The sequence below is a fragment of the Oryzias latipes genome, chromosome 12 (assembly GCF_002234675.1).
Source record: "Oryzias latipes chromosome 12, ASM223467v1".
Lineage (NCBI taxonomy): Eukaryota > Metazoa > Chordata > Actinopteri > Beloniformes > Adrianichthyidae > Oryzias > Oryzias latipes.
In genome coordinates, this window is record NC_019870.2 from 4,328,378 (window position 1) to 4,351,747 (window position 23,370).

Below are 23,370 nucleotides of genomic sequence, written 5' to 3' on the forward strand. Positions count from 1 at the left end.
GGGGCCCTGGCTTCGTCCCTGGCCTTTGTCTCGGTGTCCGGCGCCCGGTGGCCCCCATGGCTGCCGCCTGGATGATCTGCACACTAAGGAACTAAGCGCTCCTGTCTTGTGGCCTGGGGGCCGGACACTGGGTTCGCTTGTGCCTCTGGGCATTGGGGGGGCCCCTGTAGGGGGGCCCTCTCTGTGCCTGGCTGGTGGGGTGGGCGGTCCCCTCCTCCTCCTCTCCCGGGCTGCCTGGGTCCGGATGCTGGGGGGGCTTCTGGCCTGGGGGGCTCTCCTCCCCTTTCCTGGTCTGGCTGGGTAGGTTCTGGCTCCCTTTATGAACACACGGTTCACGTGGGCAGCATGCATGTATCTCCACCCCCACGTGCACGTGCACACTGCCACACTCCCTGTCTGCTTCATCCCTCCTCCTTACCTACAGTGTATTGATGGACAGATTTTTTTTCGCTCATCTTAGTGTCAGATTTTCACCTTTGATGTAACATTCGTCTTTCCAGCAGATCTGGTATAATTGTTACAGCTTAAATTAATAACTTAGTCAAATCAGTGCTTGTATCCCCCACCTTTTCACCTTTCTTCCTTTTACTCTCTTCCACCCTCCCCTCACATTCTTCCCCTCTCCCTCCCCACACACACTAAATGTAACAAATAAATAAAAAATAATACGACAAAAAGGGGTTTATACAAATCTACACTCTAGTTTCTTGAAGCTATATAACCTCTTTTTGTGATAGTAAAACCTGTCCAACACAAAAAGCCTTCAGCTCTAATCTGTTTGCTCAGCTGTTGGACAGAACAAGTTAAAAAAAAAAAAAAAAAATGATTATTAGATCTTCTACAATAAACGTTTTAAAAGTTCGCTGTAACAGTAAATTTTACTATAATAAAAAGAATACCTAATGCAAACTGGTGGAAAAAAATACCTCATATATTCAAATAAAATAACATGAATGCTAAATATAAGACACAATTTTCATCTTTTTTTTTAAATTCTTTAAATATAAATATTGGTTGAATTATTAGTTAATTGTTAGAATCTAAGATCATAGAAACTGAACACAACCAGCATCTGATATCAGGCAAACCATAATAAATTGTAAAAATTGTGCAAAAATAAAGTTTTTTTAATCTGATATCTTCTAGAATAAGATGTTTATATTCACCTAAATAGTGACATTGTCTTAAAAAAATAAATAAAGAAATGCAGTAAATGAAAACTTTATCATATTTCAACCAACATAGATTGTTGAAGATATTTACCTGCAGTGTGAATAAAAAAATATGCGTTTCTGGGATTCTTTCCTGCACCACGAGTTCAGGCCTGATAGAAACTATGTTTAACACAAGGGCACTTCAGCAGAGGAGGGGTGTTCATCTGAAAAGGAGGGGGGCTGATTAAGGAGATGAAGAATTTCGTTGCTGCTTTAGTAATTTATAGTAAAATTAGCACAAATTAAAATAAGTTTGAATGAATCTGGTTCTAATGAATGCACCAATCCTGCTTAATGTGTATTTAATTCAAATGAATGTTTCACATTTTAGAGTTTAAACTGGAAAAGGGGAACTTTGTCAGTCAAACTAAATCTCAGCTCGCTGCAACACGGTCTTTGGAGACGAAACATGCCCCTGCACTCATTTCAGCAGCCATCTTTTAATTTAAGGAAGAAACTCACGCCGTAAAGCAGCACTCTGACAGGCTGCTCCTAATTAAGATGAAGGAAGAGAAAAGCTGCTGTTGACATCATTAAAACACATGCAAGTCCCTCAAAGTCAGCCAAACAAGGGAAAAGAGCTGCTGTTTATTCAAGATTGTCCTGGGAATCGATATAAAACCCCCAAAAAGACGGGGACAGTCAAAGGTAAAATGCCAAGTTATTACCAAAATAAAAGTGTCTATAAACAGCTTGCTATGTAAAATGCTTATAAATTAAAAGCTAGATAAACATGTATCAAAAACCACTATAAATAAAGTTTAAAAAATAAAATAAAATGCATAAACTGTTGATCTTAAATTATTTCTACACATAAATGTGACCCAGGCACAGTAAACTGACAGGAAGAACACAACCGCTATTTATTTATAGCACTAATTAACGGGTTTGATTCTGGAAAACTACTGCAAATGGATTTTTTTTCCCAAACCCAAAAATAAAATCAGTACATTCATTATGCAGTGAGGGAAAAAAAATGCAACCAAACATCTCCATAAATGAAGATTACTCTCAACTCTTTATAAATATATCTTGTGGGTTTCCTCCACCTCTAGTTCTGAAGTAAATGAGGGGTTATCAGCGTATCCAAAGTTTTCATTAGGAGCAGCATGTCAGGGTCTCCATCCATCCATCCATCCATCCATCCATCCATCCCAGACACATCTGACTGAAAAGAAATTTGTAGAAACGCCAGAATGTGAAATAAAACAAATCTGAGCATTTTCTGAAACATCCCACTGTCGCCTTGACAGGAAAAAGCTCCAGGGCACGGTCACCATAGCAACTTTATCTGATCATCTAAAAACGTATCTGCGTTAGAGCTAAACAAGAAAAACCTTTAAGTGTGCAGAACACCCCGGGACTTAAACTGAGCAGTTTGTAATGATCAACTGGAAAAACACCAGCTTCAACAATTATTGCTCGATGGAGTAAAACTTTAGATGGTTTATGGGAAAAATACAAGTAAAATTTCACTTTTTATAAAAAAATATATATAAATATATTTCTTTTCTTTTTTTTTAAAGGGAGAAAACTTTTTTTTTTTTAACTAATTACAGTGTTGTCAATTCTTGGTTAAAAAAATATATATATTTATTTATTTATTTATTCATTAATATTTGACTAGTGGCACCCCAGCGGGTAGTAAAGTGTCAAATTACAACTAGATTAGAAAAAAGTATTCTTTAGAATAAATATAACCAATACTGATCCCTGGACGTGACTTAAAAAAATTACAAATTGTTCACTCAAATTAATAACTTTTGGCCAATAATAAGTAACACAATTTTGTATATTGTGTGCACAAGTTAGCATTTTGTATACACAAAAGATGTGCTAATTTGTGCACACAAACTACTAGCACAATAGCATTTTGTGGGCATAATTTAGTATTTTTTTGCGCACAAATGAACAATTTATGTGCACAAATTAGTATTTTGAGCCACAATTTAGTATTTTGTGTGCACAAATGAACAATTTGTGTGCACAAATTAGTATTTTGAGCCACAATTTAGTATTTTGTGTGGACAAATCAGGCTTTTTTGTGCACTAATTAGCACATATGGCCACAATTTAGTCTTTTATAAGAACATTTTAGTATTTTCTGTACACAAATTAGCACTTTGTGGCCACAATTGAGTATTATTTTATATATTTTAATTAAATACATGAGCAACTTATTTCTTTGTAAAGATCAGAGCTCTTTAGGTGACGCTGAAGAGCTGAGTAATGCAATAAATACGGGATCAACTTAAATTAGATTTTAGAGGTTCAGGATTTAATGAAAAAATGTAATTTGACCATCTTATATCAATTTTTATTGAATAAAAAATGGATTCACAACATTTAAACTAAACTAAGGTAAATGTTTGACCATGAAATCATCAATTTTGCAGAAAAAAGTAAAAGACAACAATTTTCTGATGTTTTTGCCTTCTTTTCTGTAAGTGAAGATGGATTGAATGAATGGATTTTTTTTAAATCCAGACACCAGAGGATCTGTAGGAAAGGTGGCTGCACAGTTGAGAAAAAAGGAAAGGGATGAATCAAAAAAGGAAAAAAGGTCAAGGCTAAAATAGAGAATGAGAAGAGAAGCAGTGGATCAGGTACATTTGACCCCAGCTGCCTACTGAAAACGCACACATAGAAAAATGTGATCGTTTTGGCTTCACTGAAAACTGTCCTAAGATTTAAAAAAATAGGGGCTTACGTAAGTGCGCATCTAGGTTTTAATAAAGTGTCTCAGAATAGAGCAAAAATCTGAGAGACAAAGTTTTTCAAACCTTCAGTGTTTGTGCAGAAATTGCTAAGCTTGTCCTCCTCTTTAAAAGACAAATTCAAAGAAACAAGAGCGGGACGTTTCATGCCTAGATCCAGGTGGAGACTGGCAGACAGTGGAGGTAGGTGGAGATGCTCAGCTTCCTCACAGCAGCTGTGTGGGAGTGGTCACACAAGGCCGGTGTGGGGGCCAAGGATCCTTAAAGGAAGTGGGCACCGGCAGGAGAAAGAAGAAAGCAGCGCCTTGTCAAAGAGGAGCAGCAGTGGAAGAGACGAGGTGGGAATGAAACAGAGGGAGCGTGGACGACTCAGGCAAAGGGAGATGAAAGTTGGAACTTGGAAAGTTTTACCACATCAAATGTTCTGATCATGCAGTTCACAAGGCTCCCAAGAGGATCTAACCTACACGCTAGGGGGCATTGCAGAGTCACCTTCATGCTCCCAATGTTCAAGGTAAGGGGCCTTTGAGAACATTACAATGCACTAGTGGTAGGGCTGCATGATACAGTGGTAGGGTTTGGGCACCCCTGATAATTTCCAAGATTTTTCTTCATAAATCATTGTTATTCGTTGTGCAGATCATCCATACCACTGTATGAGGGAAACTCAGGATATGCGAAATGATATTGCGATGACGACATAGCTTTCAATGCATGAACAAATAGCAAAAAAACCAAAACCATCATTTCCATTTCCCCGTAACAGTTTAATTTAAATAAGAGTCAACATAACTTAAATTACACTCCAAATAACCCTCGTCTATACGAGGCGAGCATCTGACATAAAAGAGCTCCATCCGATTGGTCAAATGCATAAAGGGATTTCTTTCACTCATAAATACTACAAGCTGCCATAAGATTGTTTTAACACATTTAGGGAAACCATTTATTGCAGTTTTCGCCAACTTTTGCGACATGCACGGGTTGATATCGCCATAGTGATAAATTCGCGATTTATTTTGCAGGTCCGACTACTGGAGACATGACCCAGTTCTTGAGATCATCAGCATTGACCTAAAATGTGGAAAACCCTCCAACTGAAGGATTGGCAACATCTGCAGGCATCCTGACCTCTGCAAGGCCGCTGATGGTGGACCTTTGGCAGCAGCTGAAGTTTTTTACCTCACCACGTGTCGTTTTCTAGGACAGATTCTGCAGAGTGGCAGTGGTTCATCCACTCCTTCCCATCACCAGTCTGTTGACACGCGCTCCCCCTAGCTTACAGCCCCTCACACCCCCAACCTAACATTACCGGTGCAACAAAAATGACGAGCAATGTCAGAGCTGTTCAAGCCGCACGGTATTTTTTTCCACACAGACTTTTTTTTGTCTGCTTCAGATTCACAACAATTTGACAAATGAAAAACTCAAATTCAATTTTAAGCTTCATTTTCTTTACATATCCTCCATTATCAGAAAAAAAGATGCTATAAGAAGATGTTGAAAATTTATATCGCAGTGGGTCTGATAGTTAGACAACCTGAGGGCGGATCAACCTGAGCTAATCACCTGAAGGAAGGTGTAGATGTTGCAATGATCATCAGGAAAATCCCAGGTGCTGTGTCTAGAGGCATCAGATGACAAATGTTTTGTATTTTCAAATGATGTTCATGCTTTATTGAGTAATGCTTTTTCTTAGATTACTGAGAATTTTTTATATTAGGGAAAAAAAGTAAATCAAATCTGTTCACTCCCTTCTCTTCTTTATATATATATATATATATAAACACAAAAGTGGGATTTTTTTAAATAAATGTCCTCATATGACGTAAGCACACCAAAAATCACAGGAGTGACCAAACTTTAGATTCTATATCTTAAAATCCTGAGCAGCTAAACTCAGATCTGATGGATCTTCCATCCTGACGGACGAGGATCTGCCCCGCTGTGAATACTTGACCGCCTACAGCCACACAGTGGTGATCTCACCCCTTCCTGCTGACAACCAACGGGAAGTTGTGATGCCTCAGCGGCTGAACTCATTTGAACGACAAACCAACTTCAGAGTTTCCCTTTTTGGTCGTTTTCAGAAGGATTGAAGGGTTATTGACTGGAAGGAGGAGATGAGGAGGAAACTGCCCACAGAATGACCACCCAGAAGCTTCGACTGACTAAGATAAATGAGACACATTTTTAATCGCAGAAGAGAACGTTTCTACCACAAATTGGCAGATTTTTTAATTAAATCTGGTTTCAGATCTGGTTTAGCGCACCGCTTTTGTGATTCCGAGCACTTGCCGTTTGTTTGAGCTGAATCTTAAACAGGCTGCCTGTTGAACATGTTTATCAATTACCCCACACACGGCTCCAACTACCCAAAGCAGTGCGATAAATCAAGTTCAATTTGGGTTTGACTGGAGAAGCGGCTGCGGCGCGGGGGCTCAGCTGACAGGGAACCAAGAAGCACGGGGAAAGAAAAAAGCAGGCGACACGTGGAGCGAGCTGTAAACCTTTTCAACAACCTCGCTCTCCACTTTTAAATGATTTGATTGTGTGATTTGTTCTGAGTGCTGCTCCTTACTCACCTCTCAGTCTGCTCTTTTCTGACAAAAGCTGAGAGCCTCAATTATCATAAAAAGTCAATAAAACACCGGTCAGTCCTGAATCGCCTTCCGTCTGCTGCCAGCAACACAAATCAAAGGCTAAAAACACACAAACAAGTGGACTCTAATGAAAAAGCAAAGTACTGAGCATGTGTGAGTGGATGCTGCCTGAGCAGGAGAGTCTCGTCTGCTCTCACAAGTCCACACTGGAAAACAGAAAACCCGGTGGGGGCCCGCAGACCCGCTGCTCTCCTACCTGTAGCCCCCGTCTCCTCAGAATGCTGGACTCGTCCATAGCAGACAGCCTCCTCACGCCTCCCTACCGGTACATGTCCACGCCGCGCCGCGCCGCCTGCGCTCTACCTCCTTCACTCCCTCCCCTCGGGCTAAAGCTGGTCTGAGCAGCTGCTAAACACTTCCATCAGAACTTATCTGATTGGTGGGGGCCGGTCAGCTGACGCCTCCCCTCTCTTGTTCCTTTGTAACTTCAGGAGAGACGGGAGCGGGGAGGGAGGACCACGGAGAAGAGGAGCAGTTCTAATTCAGAGTGGAAAGACGGAGAAGGGAGGGGGGGTGAAAGGAAGCCCCGGGATTCATTTCTGCAAGCGCTTTCTGGCCCCCCGTGAGGAGCGGAGCTCCTTCCCCGGCACCGTTCTGCTGCAGTCCTGACAAACACCTGCAGACGACAGGAACCAGGAGGTGCTACTCTACTTTTTTCTTTTTTCTCTTTTTCTGTGACAGGAGGTGTGAGGATGGCGCTCCTTTCCACGTCGGTGGCTCGCTTTAATGCAAATCCTGCGTCATTATCACGTCGAAATCAACCGGCAGAACCTGTCGGGTACACAACTGTACATCCCGTGTCAATTTCCAGCAATTTCACGCACTGCTGCAGTTCAACAGAAATGAGTTTCGAGGCGCTCCGCGAGAATACCCCCCTCCCCCCCCATCCCCGCCGCGTCCTGCGTCGTTAGCATCTGTAAAATAAGTTGCTTCCATGTGTCACCCTGTAATTTCACATTCTGTTTCTGTTTTCTTAGCCCCCCCCCCCTCCTTTCTTCTTCCTCCTTTCTCACTCATTTCCATTCACTCTGCTCCGTGAATATTAAGTGAGCCCTTTCCACCACCAACCCCCCCGCATCTCCAGCCAAGCTCAAATGATTTTTCAAAGCTGCCCCCACCACACAGGACTGTCAGGCAGGCAGGTGACCACGACGCCACGCTTCCTCCTCTTCCACAAGCGGCGGCGCAGGAAGCGGATGGAGTGTCGCCGGCACTCATTTGTGTTCCTGTGCTGATAAGGAAGTCCCGACATCTTGTGTCAGAGCTACAGTAATCTTTTGAATTACTCCTTAAGAACCCCCCCCCCCCCCCCCCCCAACACCACCACCATCAAACCCCCCTCCCAGAAGACAGGGATTACAGTAGTCAATGTTTTCAGTTTGAACAATGCCTCCCAGATTACCTGAGAGGATTAAAGAATCCTGTTCTGTTCAACCGACTGGTCTGTAGTCATTTCTCAGCCCGCAGCTGCTTAAAGAACAATTAAGAGAACCCGAACTCAAGGGGCGAGAGGCTGCAGAAACACCAGGGAGGTGTCATCTGGTTGAAAACTGCAGTAAAAAGAGAGAAAACACCCCCCGACTGGATGAACCTGCTAGAGTAATTAGCTGTAAAATGACAATTATATGTCATCCTTGGCTTTTCTATAGAGTAAAAACACAATTATTCACATGCAGACAATAATCGGATTAAACAGCTCATTCTGGTTACGTGTGTTGCAGCAGCACGAATATTCCCTCATCTTATTTAGAAAAAAAAGTACTTTTTTCAGTCCACAATCCCTATGCAAGCCAGGAAAGTGACTGTTATGAACATTATGAATGAAGTTCTTGCATAGATTAATATCACAACACAAGAACATTATGAACTGTCAAAATCCAAAGTGTTTACATGCAATAAGAGTCAAATAATCTGCATTTTCCTCTCATTTTATTGCCTGGATTTGAATTTTCAGAATGAGCGGTTGAACAAAACACGTTTATTTTGTGGTAATTAAAAGGAATTGTCTTATTTCTTATATAAAAGATTCTGATTCTGATTTGGAATTGGACTCTGAACATAAACATCTATTACTGTAAAACTTTGGGGGGCATAAAGAGTAGACGTCACGCATCATTTGGCCAATTTTTTTTGGGTCTTTGCCATCGTAAAGTCCTGAAAATCAGCCTCAGGTGTGCTTAGGTATGATACTGTAAACCATAAACAACAGAGAAATCGCCTTAACAATGTTCCAAAGATGGGTGAACAAGGAAAGTTTTTTTACAGTACACATACTGAAAACACTTTTTTTTTTAAATCCCTTAATATCCATAAATTAAGCTATAAATAGGCTCATATTTAAAAAAAAAAACTAGTTATAAGAGGTAAGGCAATAAACCTAAAAAGCAGTCTATACAAACGTTTAATTTCTTTTTAAGTCTGCATCTTTTTAACACAGGAGTGAAAGGGAAATTGCTCTGTTTTGAAACCAGCATTAGCATTTGAACAACTGAAACATTTGGAACTTCCACATTGATTCACGTTTGGGAACAAAGTGTAAAAAACTCATTCCAGTCAATGAACGTGGTCACACCGTGTCCACGCTGCCGCAACTGAACCGAAGGAATCAGAATCTAAAAAGGATCAAGCCGCCCAAAAGTCTGTAAGAGGAAGGTTTCTTTCCCAACCGAACCAGATCCAAAAACAACACAGATTGTGTCTCGTACAGCCACCTTAAGGGACGCCATCAAAATGGAAGGTACCATTGTCGGGGGTGTGGTAAGTGTATCGTGAAGTATTTGTACGCTGATCCAAGTTACAGGCCGGCATTCAGGTGAGGCTGTCGTATGTTGCCTTCATGCCTGACTGCATTTGTAAGTGCCCCTAGGACACCCTTAAGGCCCGTACACACCGGGACGAATTTCGCGCGCGATATTCGCCGACGTTTAACGCCTCGGGACTAAACAAAGGGCACCAATGTGAGTGTGAACACCGACGCGAAAAAACGCCACGCGTAAAAGCGTCGTTTTCTAAAAAACACCTCGGGTTCGTTTTTTGGTTTGACGCATCGCGTCAAAAACTATACGACCAATGAGAATGGCGCTTTTGCAGACGTGTCTGGAGCTTCTGAAGTTACAGTAAAACACAACTTGGGGGCGCTCAAACACAAAACTGTCAAAACACACGGCCAAACGCTGTTCTGGGTTGATTGGTTTACGGTAGTGTTTCTGTTCTTTCGTCAGCGAGGGAGCCAGTCGTTGAAGTAAATTTTCGAACTCACTGACGGACATTCTAAAATATCCCTGAAAACGCTCATGACACATTTTCAGCTCTTGTATCAGTCGATTAAACTCCCCATGTTCTTCTCTTCTCGTAACTATGGGATGTACCCAAAATCGACGTCTTTCATCATTCAACAGAACAATAATTTCTTCATTGCTGGAACTGGAGCTAGAGCTACTGGTGCTGTAAATATTCATGTTTTCTTTGTTTGATTCTGACAAGCGCGTAAATACTTGCTCTCTTCTTCTGAGTGAAAAGCGACTTGTGTAGGGGGTATTTGTGTTTTACATTAAGCGCCATCTAATGTCAGGGAATGAAATTGCATGTTCGCTCGGCTCATCGTCAGCGAAAATCGCCTGGGTGTGAACACAAAAAACGTGGCGAATAACGGCTGGCGAATATTCGTCCCGGTGTGTACGGGCCTTTAGGATGCCCACAATCTGCAATCTGACTGTTCTCACAGCCAAGTGAGAACATTTTTCAAGTCACTTATTTTTAATGTGAAAAAATTGTCAATAATATAGTTTTTCTGCTTTTGGGTTTTGAAAAAAAAAACAAAAAAAAAAACAAAACAGGATCACTGAATGAATATCAAATGCATCTTTTTCAAAAACAACCTAAAAATCCTTTTTTTACATTCATGAATTTTTTTAGGCCAAAAAACAAACAACTTCCCTCTTAGTTTTATATGTCAACATGTGCAATCGTAGTAATGAAAGGTTCACATTTGTTCCGTTTAAATCACTCGTTGGGACAGTTTTTAAAACTAAATAAAATTGGTTTAGAAATTTGTTTTTAGGGTATCAGGAACAAGAAATAAAAAGACTTGAATGACACGAGAAATGGTTTCCTTCAAAATAAAATAAAAAGTCTACATTCATTTCTCAATTGATGCACTTCAGAAATTAGTTTTTCTAAGCTAAAACATTCTGGTCAATTCTTCACGGCAGACGGACTGAGTCAAGCTGCTTTAAAGCGGTCAGAGGGCAGACATGAAGGCAGAAAGTTGAGACAGACGGACTTGGAGCAGCACTAAAGTAAAGCCTCTGGGAAAAGTCCAGGAGGTGGTCTGTGACTCATTTTCTGCCCGGAAGGCGGGGAAGCAGAGGTCGTTTCCACCGCCTTTGGAGAAAAAAAAAGGGGTTCTGAAAGCATGCAGAGAGAGCTGATTGAGTGACCCACGGGCCCTGCCTCTCTGCTTCGCCCGGGCTTATCAAACCCAGAGGTGACCTGCAGATGCAAGGCAGGAGGAGGAGGAGGAGGGACATGGCCTGTGAAGAGTGCATTACGGAGAAAAAGAGTCCATTCCCTCACTACAATCAAAAATGCTGCGGTACAAAGTCAAAGGCGTGAAAACAGGCGCCGCCGTCTGCAACACCATCCCTCCATTCTAAATCCCTGAGAACAAGCGCAAAGATGGAAGCAGAAGGAAACCAAAAGATGCAACGTGTCAAAGGATTCCTGCATTTTTCACTGTTAGATACTAGGGTGTGTGTTGGCAAGAGTCTGGCAATACGACACACATCTCACAATAAAATACGTATCGTGATATTGTACCTGAACGCATTTTCTTTTTTTGAAAGAGTCTGGCTTAGAAAATAACCTTTACCCGAGTATTGTTTCGCCTTTCATTGTAATAAAATGGTGACATTCATTTTATTAAATAATCACTGCCACTGCATCTCATATACAAGTTGCTTTTAAATTTTTATGCAAACACACGAATGTGGCCGTTTCAGGCTTCAGTGTTCAAAACTGGTGTTCACGAGTCGCTACATAGGTTTTTAATAGCATTTAAATGGGCATTGAAAGTTTGCCCAGTTGAACTTTGACCCTTCAGGGACTCGGATTTGCTAGTGACGTATGGATGGCGCCCTTTACGAAACATGGAGGTGCCAACTGTTTGAAAAATGATCATGAAAGATTATCTAATAATTGCTGTTTGTGTCCAACCGCAAATATAGGAAACCAAGTTTTTTTGTGTACCGGAATAGAGCTGTGAAAGAAAACATCTGGAGCAACATTTGGGAGATTTGCACTGCTTTGCCAAACCTCTTTCAACTACATGCGCTTGTATGGGGCAGCGACAGAACAGTGTGAACATGCTAAAAGCGGATACAAAAACGTAAGTTCAGTGCATTCTTGAATGCGCCGCACAAGCACAGTGTGTACGTAGCGTAAGATAGATCAGGTATCCACCTGTGAGAACAGTTGTGACTAAAGCTTAGGTTGGTGATCCAGCACTGCAGATGGTAGTAGCTAAATATCTCAGATCAGCTGTCCATTCACAAAGACTCATTCACTGTCGACCTGCACAAAAAATATGCCAAATTTATCGTTATTGCGATATGAGGCTGTCCGATACGCATATCGCAAAAAATGGCAAAAATGTAAATAAATGGTTACCTTAAATGTGCTAAAACAAGTATTTAACGAATCCAATCCCTTTATGCATTTGACCAATCAATTGAAAGCCTTCAGGTTGTTGACCAATCGGATGGAGCCCTTTTATGTTAGTTGTTCGCCTCCCATGTAGACTAGTGTTAACCTTTTATTTAAATTCAACTGTTGCAGTGAAATGGAAATGATGTTTTTGGTTGGTTTGCTATTTGTTCATGTATTGCAAGTTATACCTTCATTCCAATATTGATCACTAAATATTGCATATCGGGAGTTTTCCTCATATCGTGCAGCCCTGATTCATGGCATTGTTTGTATACTCCTGAAAGGAATACATTAAATGTTGTAAACTGAAATTACTTTCTCTAAGTGTTTTAGAAAAAAAATAAGATCAAGTTGTAATCTTTTTCATGTAGAAAACACTCCCTGCAGCGACAGAGCTCAAACAAAGGTTATAGATCTGTTTGGGAGTCTCATTCATCACTGAAATGTATTTATCCAGCATCTTAATGTCTTTTTTTAAGGAAGAAATATAGTGAGTTGCAGAAACAGAACAAACAATCTGGCAAAAGTGGGATTTTTTAGATGATAATTTACGGATTTTATAAAAGGATACTGAAGGTTTGGCCTGAAACTGGCCAGGGTCAGAGTAAGAGCAGATGCAGACGGTACAAAAAGCAAACTTTCATGTTTGAGATACAAATCCTGACCTACTCAAAGTGGCTGTTTGGTACCATCAACATTTACACACTGATCCTCTCCGATTTCCAAAAATGGATGAATAGGAAACACAAAGTGAGCATGTCATTAAGTTGAAGCACAGACCTGCTAATCCTAGAACAAGCCTTCAACTCTGCACAAAATTGAGCCCCAAGAAAAATCAGCTACAGGGTTAAGAAATAAAAATTCCCTAAAGAAAATATGAAAAATTAGCATCAAATATGTTTTTAAATCTAGACTGTTCTTTGTTTGTTGAGCATTGGACATTACGATTACAAGCCAAGTCTTGACCTAGCACAAAAACACTGATCAAGTAGAAAAAGGTGTCAACTTGTTGCATTGCATTTTGCAGATTAGAAGCTAAACGTAAAATTCCTTAATTTTTATCAAAAATCACCAATGTATTTGTGTTGTTTTAGTAATACTTTGGTAAACTACAAAGCAATACCCCCTGATGGATTGATGGAGCATTATGGGTACTGTAGTCAAGAGCCTGGGGGGTATTGCAGGAAGCATGTTTAAACTAGCCTGACTTTAAGCCTGAACTCTGGCTGAAATCCGCCTGAACTTGTTTACTCTGGGTATGTCGGTTCCAAAAGACCGGATATGAGTTGGCGTAATTACGCTCGACTTGGTAACCCTGGGTTAATGCTCGTGCACAGCAGGTACATAGAGGCATTCTCAATAGATCGCCGATTTCTGGAGTCACCATGGAAACGCGTGGTGAAAAAAAGAAAGCGCTACACTTCAGTGAGACGAAGTCTGAGATTTTAATGACGGCGTATGAAGATTATACGTCCATCAAAAAAGTAACACTGCTGCATCATCAAAAAAAAGTTTCTGCTTCGAGAAAAACAACAAAGTAAACGCACAAGTTTCTGATTTTGTTTCCATTTTCCTTGTGACGCATATATATATATATATATATATATATATATATATATATATATATATATATATATATATATATATATATATATATATATATATATATATATATATATTTATTTATTTATTCAACCTAATTTATTACGTCTATAAAACTCAATTGTTTATGCAACTCAAATTTACGTATTTGTCTAACTAAATGTCACATTACTCCATTAATCTTTTTATCATCTTAATTACTTATATTTCTTGAACTCTCATATTTCTAAGTTTGAGCCGGCAGATATGCTCATTTTTATAACAATAAAAAGAACGGAAAAAAATGCACGGAGTGCAAAAATTCATTAAAGAATTTTCCATCATTGCCATTACAGGTTTTTACTTGTAGGGGTGCAATATAAACTCATCATGCTCTCCTTCACTCTCACTCATGGTGCAGAAACGTAAGCATAGTAGGACAAAATAACTCGGCAAAACACAGTAAAACAGCTAAACAACTAAACACATTTTGTCAAAAACCCACACTTAAACCCAAATCCGTCCAGACAGGCAAAGGGAATGATATCCCAGAATCCCTTGCGGTGCCGATCTAACAGCAGCACCAAAGTTGAACCTACTTAATTGAATTAATTTGAATGAAAGGAAAATAATTGTCTGAAAACTTTGTGTTATTTTTAAGGTGACCTAAAAAAATGATTTATCTTAACTGAAGCAAATAATTAAGTTGGATCAAAGTAAAAACGTTTCTCTTTCCAACATCCATATGTGGTCTTATCAGCCTCTCATGGTGGAAAAAGTATTATCTGAGCTTCTTCATCCACTAAATTATCTTTAAATGGACACGCCATGCTGCTTCACATCTCTGAAAACAAACTAAGCTTTAACTAAACCTGCTCCGGACCAGGTAATGTTCAGAGCATGAGTTGCCGTGGCAACTTGACCTACCCTGAAACATACCTCCATTTCTGGAAAAGAAAGCTGAGGTTATCAACTTCCTTAGCCTCAAACTTATCGTGGGAGCTAGCATAACCTGCTTTCTGGAATACCCCCCTGGTGTAGCCAAAAGTGGAGTATTGTTTAGTATTTTAGAGAGTGCTGTGATGTGATTCATTAATTAGTGTGATTATTAATCATGACATGTAATTAATCCAAATAATCTTTTTCAATTTAACCTTATTGTTGTGAAAAGCCTCATTTTGAGGCTTAATGTGACATAACTGTTTTGTTTTGCTCACTGATTCCTATTATCTGGTGCCTGAAAAATATGGTAGAAATCTGGAGAGGATTACTTGTATTCCAAAAACTATAGAGCAGATATGTCACGATTAACTGGCTTAACCAGTTTTGGATGAAAGGAACACATTTAATAGAATTTGCTTGCAGTTTTGGTTATAAATGGAAGCTGGCTGGTCATTTTTATGAGTAAAATAATTTTATACAGATAAATTTTATTTAGGAGGTGACTTACCATCAAAAATGTGCAAAAAAGCTTTAAATAAAACAATTCAACTATGTTTCAATCTCACTTTGACAATTTTGCCATGCTTTAAATTTGTGAACCTCTAAAAAAGGAAAAGAAAACTGACTTTTGGTTATATTTAAATCTCTACAAGACCCTTGAGAAACAACAGTTTTTTTATTAAGATGACCGACTTTATCTTTAATCTATGATCAAGCAAATTTAAATGAAGCAAAAAAAAAAATCACATTTCTACCCCTTTGCCACATAAATAGTGTAATTGTGTCGCCACAACGGTTTGATTCAGTCGTCTAAACCAACAATGGCATGAAATGAAGAGAAAAAGGCATCGTAACTGCTGAAAATATGAACATTAATCATCAACGGCACGATTAAACAGATTGCAAAACAAATTCATTTATTAACCGTCACACTTTTCAGAAGAATCATTTTTTTGAGCAACATCCTGCACCGACGTGCCTGTAGGGCTCAGATCCTCAGTGGTTTATGACCATCTTAAAGCAGGGAGACGAGTTAGTTGCAGATTTTACCAAAAAAAAAGTACTTATTAATGATTGCAGACAAAAGAAATATAAACTTTTTATGTTTATGCTCATGCACAGTTTTAATCACCTAAAGATTAAAGAATTTCTTCCAATTTTTAACATGTTTTCCCATCAAAATGCTCAATTTTTGCTGTTCACATTCAAACTGTTTTTGAATGTTTACTTTTACTGTTTTTTTGTTTACTTTTTCTTCCTTTGTTACCAATGAACCACTCCAACAACTGTGATATCAGTGAGGACATCTCTGACAACCACCAGAGAAAATCAGAGTCCACAAAGCCACAACATCGGGATTATGACGGTCTTATCTCCATATCACACCACTAGTGAATTATTGATTTTCTGTCAAAGGGAATCACAATCAAGAGGGACGTGGAAGAGCCATGCACACCCAGGAGCAAAAAGGAGAAGCAAGGAGGGGGTAACACAGACCAGACTGAGGTTGAACCTGCAGAGAAATGGAGGCAACATCAAAGAAAAACACGGATAAAACTAAAAAAAAAATACGAATTATCTATAAAATACTGATTTGGGTCGAACACCAATTTTACGCAATTTAAATAGGTGTCAATTTTGAAAAATGATAAATGCGTCGTTCAACTGTCGATTTAAACTGAACAAAAGGCGAAACCTGAATGACTACATTGATTAATTAAGAGAATCTGTCAGATATGTTTTTGTTTACTGCACAGAAATGACATAAGCAGGACAAAGATGTCTAGAAAGGCCACAGAGGACTAAAGATTTGACTGCCCTGTGTTAGCAACTTTAAGATCAAAATTAAAATATACGATAGAGTCAAAATATATACCCGTAAATTCCGGAATACAAAGCGCACCCGATTACAAGCCGCACCCACCTATTTTCACGTGTTTAACTGCTTTTAATCATACACAAGCCGCATCGGAGTAAAAGCCGCATGTATTAGGCAACATGATAATCCTGACAAATCACATCCTGACTCCCAAAGTAAGTGTGATTCTTTACCACACTGTGGGTGGAGTCAGCCTTGCCTCAGGCTCATGCATTGGGGTAAACCTCACGCACGCATGCACGTCTATTCTGTTCACAAGTTCCTCAGTTATGTTTTTTTTGTTTATTTATTTATTTATTTTTTTTTACTTATTGACAATCTAGGTATCATACATAAAATTACAAACAGTAACCATATAATCAACATTACATCCCTCAGTTACGATGAGGAAATTTACATCCGCGATCCCCTATTTCCCATGAGTCTTAGGGGCTAAAGGCGGGGCCAACACCCGGCTCGCCACACTGTTGTACGTGTTTAAGAATGAGCAAGTATCAGCAGTGGATGGAGGGGTGAACGGGAAAAGCTCTCCTTCCGCTTGTGTCGCGGCAGCGTTATGGGAGTAACAGGGCTGGTTAAAAAAACACACCAGTAAAATAAAGCAGCGGCGACTGAAAAGCGCGCGCCTCAGCGCGATACCAGCACCTCAGCGCGGCGCGTGGGTCAGAAGTTTCCTTCCACAACAAACACTGTTGCGCCGTGGACACTTCTGCGCTCCGCGCTCGCCCCGCGCGCCCCCCTTCCTATCTTCTCCGACACCTCTGGCCAGGGCGGCTCCAGGGAGGAGCAAATCGTTTCTGTGCAGAGCAATCGGACTTAATACTGTACGTTTTGTGGATGAGGGGCGGATGCGTTGTTACGTGTGGGAGCCATCAGACTGCCATCGGCCCCGCAGCTCTATGTGGACGAACAGCAGGAGAACATGTCTCCAACTCACACGGAGGCTGTGAGCTTTTCAATGCAAAATTCCGCTCAGTCCTTAGAAACCGTCAAAACGATCACGTGGATTTGTGTTTCCAGTCGTGTCCCGACAAAATAAAGGCTGATGTTATTCCCACATATTTACGAGCAGCCAGCCGAGTCACTATGACTCAGAGGTAAATTCACTCCATGCGCTGTTCTCTCCGTCACGCAGCTGACCAGCTTTTCCAAACCCGTTGGTGATGATGGATTTTTTCACGCTGCTTTTAACGATTGCTTTTAACTTGAAAGCTTCATCATATTGTAGCGGCGATCACGTGCACGTTGGGTCTAATGGCACCAAAGGATTCTGGGATGCGGCCAGGCATGCGTGTTTCGTTTTGTTGAACCATGACTGAAGTGTCTAAGACCTGAAGTGAGGTCCATGCTGTTTGGCTGTTTAGTGTGTTGAAAAACAAATGACTTGTGCTTGGTGTTAGATAAAGAATTTAAACCATTCACTGAGTCCGAAAGTACGTACATGGCGGCCGCCAATTAAATCCATAAATTAGCCGCGTCACTGAATAAGCCGCAGGGCTGTAAGCGCAGGAAAAAAGTAGCGGCTTGTAGTCCGGAAATTACGGTACATAAAATGTAAAGATCAGTCAGAAAAGTCTTTTGCTAAATGAGGCTTCGACATTGGTTTTAAAGTCCCACTCCAATCATCTTTTGACCATTTGCCGTATGTCTTCTAATAATAGCCCCAGCGCTTATTCCAAAATATTTGGCCTTTAGAGACACATGTATTGGAGATTGGCGTTTATTCCATCGCAGACAGCACGGTGATAGCTAGTGGGTTCGTTTGCTGTGACATTCAGTCACAAAATGTAGATCAAAAATTTCACCTCGGAGTTGTGGGCGGGACTGTGGGCGCTCTGCTCTTGCTCTACAGACCAACTGCCAACAGAATTCAAGACGTTTTGGACAAAAGACGGCAGCAGGGTTAACTTTCAATGGCCTGTGACAAATTCCAGTAATAAAATGCAGTAGATGAAGAAAAAAAAAATCTAAATTCAATTTTTGGTGGTTGTACGCTTTGCCTAAAAGACAGCATCTGTTTTTCTTTGTACACAGTTTCCGTAGGAACTTGGCTGGAAAGTTCTTCCAACATCTTGCAGAACTAACCACAGATTGTTAGTGGATGTAAGCTTTCTAACATCCCTCTGTCTCTTCATGCAATCCCAGAGGATCATCAGGGCTCAGAGGTGACCATCACTTCCACTACTTCTTGCTCTTCTTTAGACTGAATACAGATCTAATTTGGAGTCGTCATCCTGCAACATAGTAACTTTGGGTTCACCTTTTCTGGTGGTGTTGCATGATGGGTATATGTCTGCCTGTGTTTCTAAGCATTGAGAATCCTGACAAAATCTCCAACTCCATTGGCAGAAATGAAGCCTCCAAAGGTTTCGAGGGAACCTCCACCATGTTTCACTATTGCCTGTAGACACTCATCGTACCGCTTTCCAGCCATCTGAGAACAAACTGGCCTCTGCTAAATATTTCTAATTTGGACTCATTCTGCTGCCATTTTCAGGTGTATTCCTGCATACTTGAGTTGCTTGGCATCGCTTTTTGGCAACAACTTTTCCACGAGGATCACTTCTGGCCAGACATCTCCAGACAGTAGATGGCTGGTACCCGTGTACCACTCGTTTCTGCCAGCTCTGAGCTGATGGCACTGATAGACATCTTCTAACTTTGGAAGGATAATAAGCTTGAGGTGTCCATCATCTGCTGCACCAAGGTTCCTTGGCCAACCACTGCGTCTACAAATACCTAGTGTTCTGCTTCTTTGCGCGTCTTCAGAAGAAATGCACATCCTGAAGTGAGTCTGCTTTGAAACCTTTGTCTTCGTTGAAGTGTCTCGTTATGGCCTGAATCAGTGAGCAACTGCAAGGGTTAGATCGTTTTCACAGTTCTTTCTTATTGCAACTTTCTACTAAAGATCTCATTAGCACACACCTAGTACACAAAAAATAAAAATATGAATTTTGGGCATAGTGAATGCCAGCCCCACCCAAAAAAAATATATCTTAATTTAAAAAAACAGACGATATCACAGCTGGCAAAACCATCAAACAAAGAGCAGAATGTGGCTAAAATCTCTTATGAGCCCAAAATCACAAAACCCAAAGTCAATATTCAAAGGAAGTTTTGAATTTATTATGGGATGGCAAAAGGACCTTCGGCTTGGCGAACATGTAGTTGCAAAGTGTGACATTTACAATTTTCACATTTTATTACAAGATGGGGGGGGGGGGGGGACTTTTGTTAGAGAGATCTTCACATCCAACCAGGTTAAGGCTTCCTGCAAAGTCAAAGCTTTGTTGACCTATGACCTCGGGAAAGGGCCACCATCTTCAGTTTTCAAATAAATAAATCATCTTTAGTACCTTCTGCAAATTTAAGCTCCTTAGAACTTCTATATATCGCCTCAAGCTTCATAAAGATGCGCCCTGGGGGGAAAAAAATGTTTGTTTTAAGGTTCGTAGGTCATGAACGGCATCAGCGTGGCAAGCATGAAAAAATGGCGTTCCTTGTTGCTCGCATATTTTTTTTTGCCGAAAATTTAGGACATGAATCATTTGCTCAACATGAACATATTAGGAATGTGGGCGTGGTTAACAAAAAACCTCTGTTGCCAAGGAAATCAAAAAAAACGTACTTTTGCAAATTCTTCTACAAATGACAAACCTGTTCGTCACCCCCAGGCGACCAAAAATTAAAAAGGTTGCTATGGAGATAAAAACAAATAAAAGGCAAGGGCAAGGGCAGATAGCGCCATGGAACACCAATCATTGCTTTAATGTGTTTTGCTTGCTTGCTTAGTACTTTATGAATAAAAACATTTAGCATTCTTTGATTACAGCATTATTTTCGCACAAGCTCTAAACTTTTCCACAACACTGTTAGCTCATTTCTTTTTAAATCAAATAATTTAACAAATGCTTTATTCATTCAATGACCAGCAGACACGACATTACGGTAAAATGTCAAAGCATCTCTAAAACAATCCCTTTTTGAAGCATCATCGGTGTTCCCCTTGAAAATATCCCCACTTCTGAGTGGCTTTCCGAAAATTAAAGCTGCCTGAAGCAACTATCAGAGACATTTTTATAAACCAAGTGCAAAAACGCCAATTACAGAAAATCCCTTCAGACACGAACGTATCCACCAAATCCCACCATCGACAGCTTTGACAGTAATGTCATGCTGCAACACAGCCGGCATGCTGGCAGCTTTCCACGCAGTTATTGTCACCGACTGGCTGCTGTGCTTTACAGCGACATATCAATCACTATGACGAATGCCACGCTGCCAACAGTAATTGACAAGCACCGTGTGCTTACATCACGCTCGCCTCCATTTGTCACGTCAGTACGACGAAGAGTCATCGTTTACGGAATGAGGCAAATCTCATCTTTAAAGTGAATTTCAAACTGACAAAACTATATCATCCGTTTAGTGCCAATAAAGTGTATTTTACAGCCCTTTAAACACTTTTACTTCGGCTTCTTCAGGGAGGCGGAGGGATCCGGTGGCTGTGGAAAAAACCCCGAGGCGTCAGAGCAGCCGACTCCAAAAGATACAATTTCCATGAAGAAAAGCGTCGGTTTGTGTCCACACATGACAGCATGAGAGCAGCAGTGACCAGATTTGAATTTCCACATGGTGTTAGGAGCAGTCAAAATGGAAATGCAAACAGTGTGAGAGGTAGAGACGGCCAGATAGCTGCTCAGATACTGGTATTCAGACGCATCGCGCTCCAATTTACAAAACCAAACCATTCTCTGCTTGACTTAACGACCAACCCCGATGAAAACGGTCTTTTTTCTGTTCTTGTAGCATTTTTCTGATGGAAGACGTGTATAAAAAAAATGAAGCTCAAAAACTGCATTTCATTTTCTTCATGCAAATTGTCCTGAATCAGGAGCAGATGAAAAAAATGTGGTTTGAAAAAGAGCTTGTTTGTGACGTAGAAAATACGCTCGCACAAGCTCCCTGCTCCTCTCCATTCTGATGCATCCACGCGCAGACAAATAGATCCATGTACGTCTTGGTTGTCCTCGTCTGGCCTCCATTATTGTTGCACCGGCTATGTTGTGTAAGGAAAATCTGTTTTCTGTTTGAAGTTTTTGTTCATCTTACAGCGGAGAGTTCAGCAGCTTCTGTTGCTAAAAGAGCTCAGAGTTAAAGATGCAATCCGCCTCGAAACCAACATTTAGGTCCCTCTGCTGTATTTCCTCAAAAATGTTTAAAACATTTCTGTTGGTTCTCATGTTTTTCTGTCAAACTTTTACTCTACATTTGATCTGATTATTTAATTCAAGCATTCAAATATTAATAAGACACAATAATACACAATACAAATATATCAAACCCATTTCAGTTGATAAGAAATACAATGATGGATGCCGTCCTCCTGAGAGTATAATTACTCATAAAGATGGACTTGTTCACAGTTACACATACAGTACACAAACATCACATTAGATTTACTAAATAAATGGGTTATCTAATAAAGTCGAACAAAGTTTGATTTGTTACTTGATAAGAAGTGGTAAAAAAAACATAATCCCTCCCCTACAATAATAATAAAAATAGTAGTACTAGCAATATTGATAGTAGTAATAGTAATAACAATGACGATTACCATAATAATAACAATACTGGACATGAGTCTGAGGTAAGTAAAGGTGAAGAAGAAGCTATTCATACATTTCATTTAAAGGAAAAGGCCTGTTTGAATGTTTTCTAAAACATTTCTTTTATTTGAAAACCAGTCTCTGTTTTCAAAGACAAAAAATAATTAAAATTGCATAGAAATCAACTACTAAGTGTTATTGTTTGTGTTTTTTCTTGTAGTCACAACAAAAAGAAACCCCAAAGCGGCATTTCTGAGTATTCCCCTTCAAACCTGCGTTCCCAGCCCCTCCCAGTCCATGAAAACAGGTGGGTTCTCACATTGTGACATCACAAAGTGAGGAACAGCCCCTTCCAGGAAGAGTCCTTGCTGCCAGCCCCCCCGCCCCCCAGACTAACAGACACACATACACACACACACTTTCTCGGCGGAGCTCCCAGTGATTGGCTAAACACTTTTATTTTAACATTAGTTAAAATGTTTGTTTCGTGGGCGAGATGCAGACACGCTAGGATGACGTCATGAAATGGGCGGCACCCAAAAGCAGTGAAAGGCGGAGCCTCAGAGATCGAGTCGTCCTTTTTCGGGGTTGAAATACTCCCCTGGGAAAATAACTGTTAAATTAAAAAAATATATTTTTTTTGTGTGCTAAAGGTAATATATTATCATATACAAGAATATTGTTGACTATAAAAGGCTTAACTGTAGCATGGTTGTAGGCTCTTTAATTTGATTTAAGACCTAAAAAGGCTTCAATAACGATTGAAGAAAATGAAAATGCAGTCATAAGAAGTGTGATTCAGAGCAACATCCAGATGTTTTCTGCTGGCCTTTTGCCACAGGAACAGCTAACGTCTATGCTAATATCCGATCTAAGGCTGCAGAAACGGCTATGAAAGTTCAGTCAGGCTGCAGCTTCTGTCAAATGACATTTCTCTGAAATCTTTTGGCTAAAGTGTCTTCAATAGGCCCAATCGTGCTCACACTTTCAGAGCGTGATGGAGAGGAATTAGTGTCAGACGGCTGGCTCTCCGTGACTCACACACAGTTGCACATTCAT

General features: G+C 40.3%; 1 protein-coding gene across 6 annotated transcripts in view; it reads right to left on the reverse strand.

Moving 5' to 3' along the window:
* mast4 (microtubule associated serine/threonine kinase family member 4) overlaps positions 1-23,370 on the reverse strand; it is a 133,457-nt gene that overhangs the window by 75,342 nt on the left and 34,745 nt on the right. For 2 of the 6 annotated variants that reach the window (XM_023961001.1, XM_023960999.1), the window contains exon 1: positions 6,791-6,844. The exons of the other annotated variants lie outside the window; for them this stretch is intronic. In XM_023961001.1, the coding sequence (XP_023816769.1) occupies positions 6,791-6,829 (39 nt within the window). In that variant the 5' untranslated portion in view covers positions 6,830-6,844. Of the gene's footprint in view, positions 1-6,790; positions 6,845-23,370 lie in introns of those variants that run through there. 6 annotated transcript variants of the gene reach the window in all.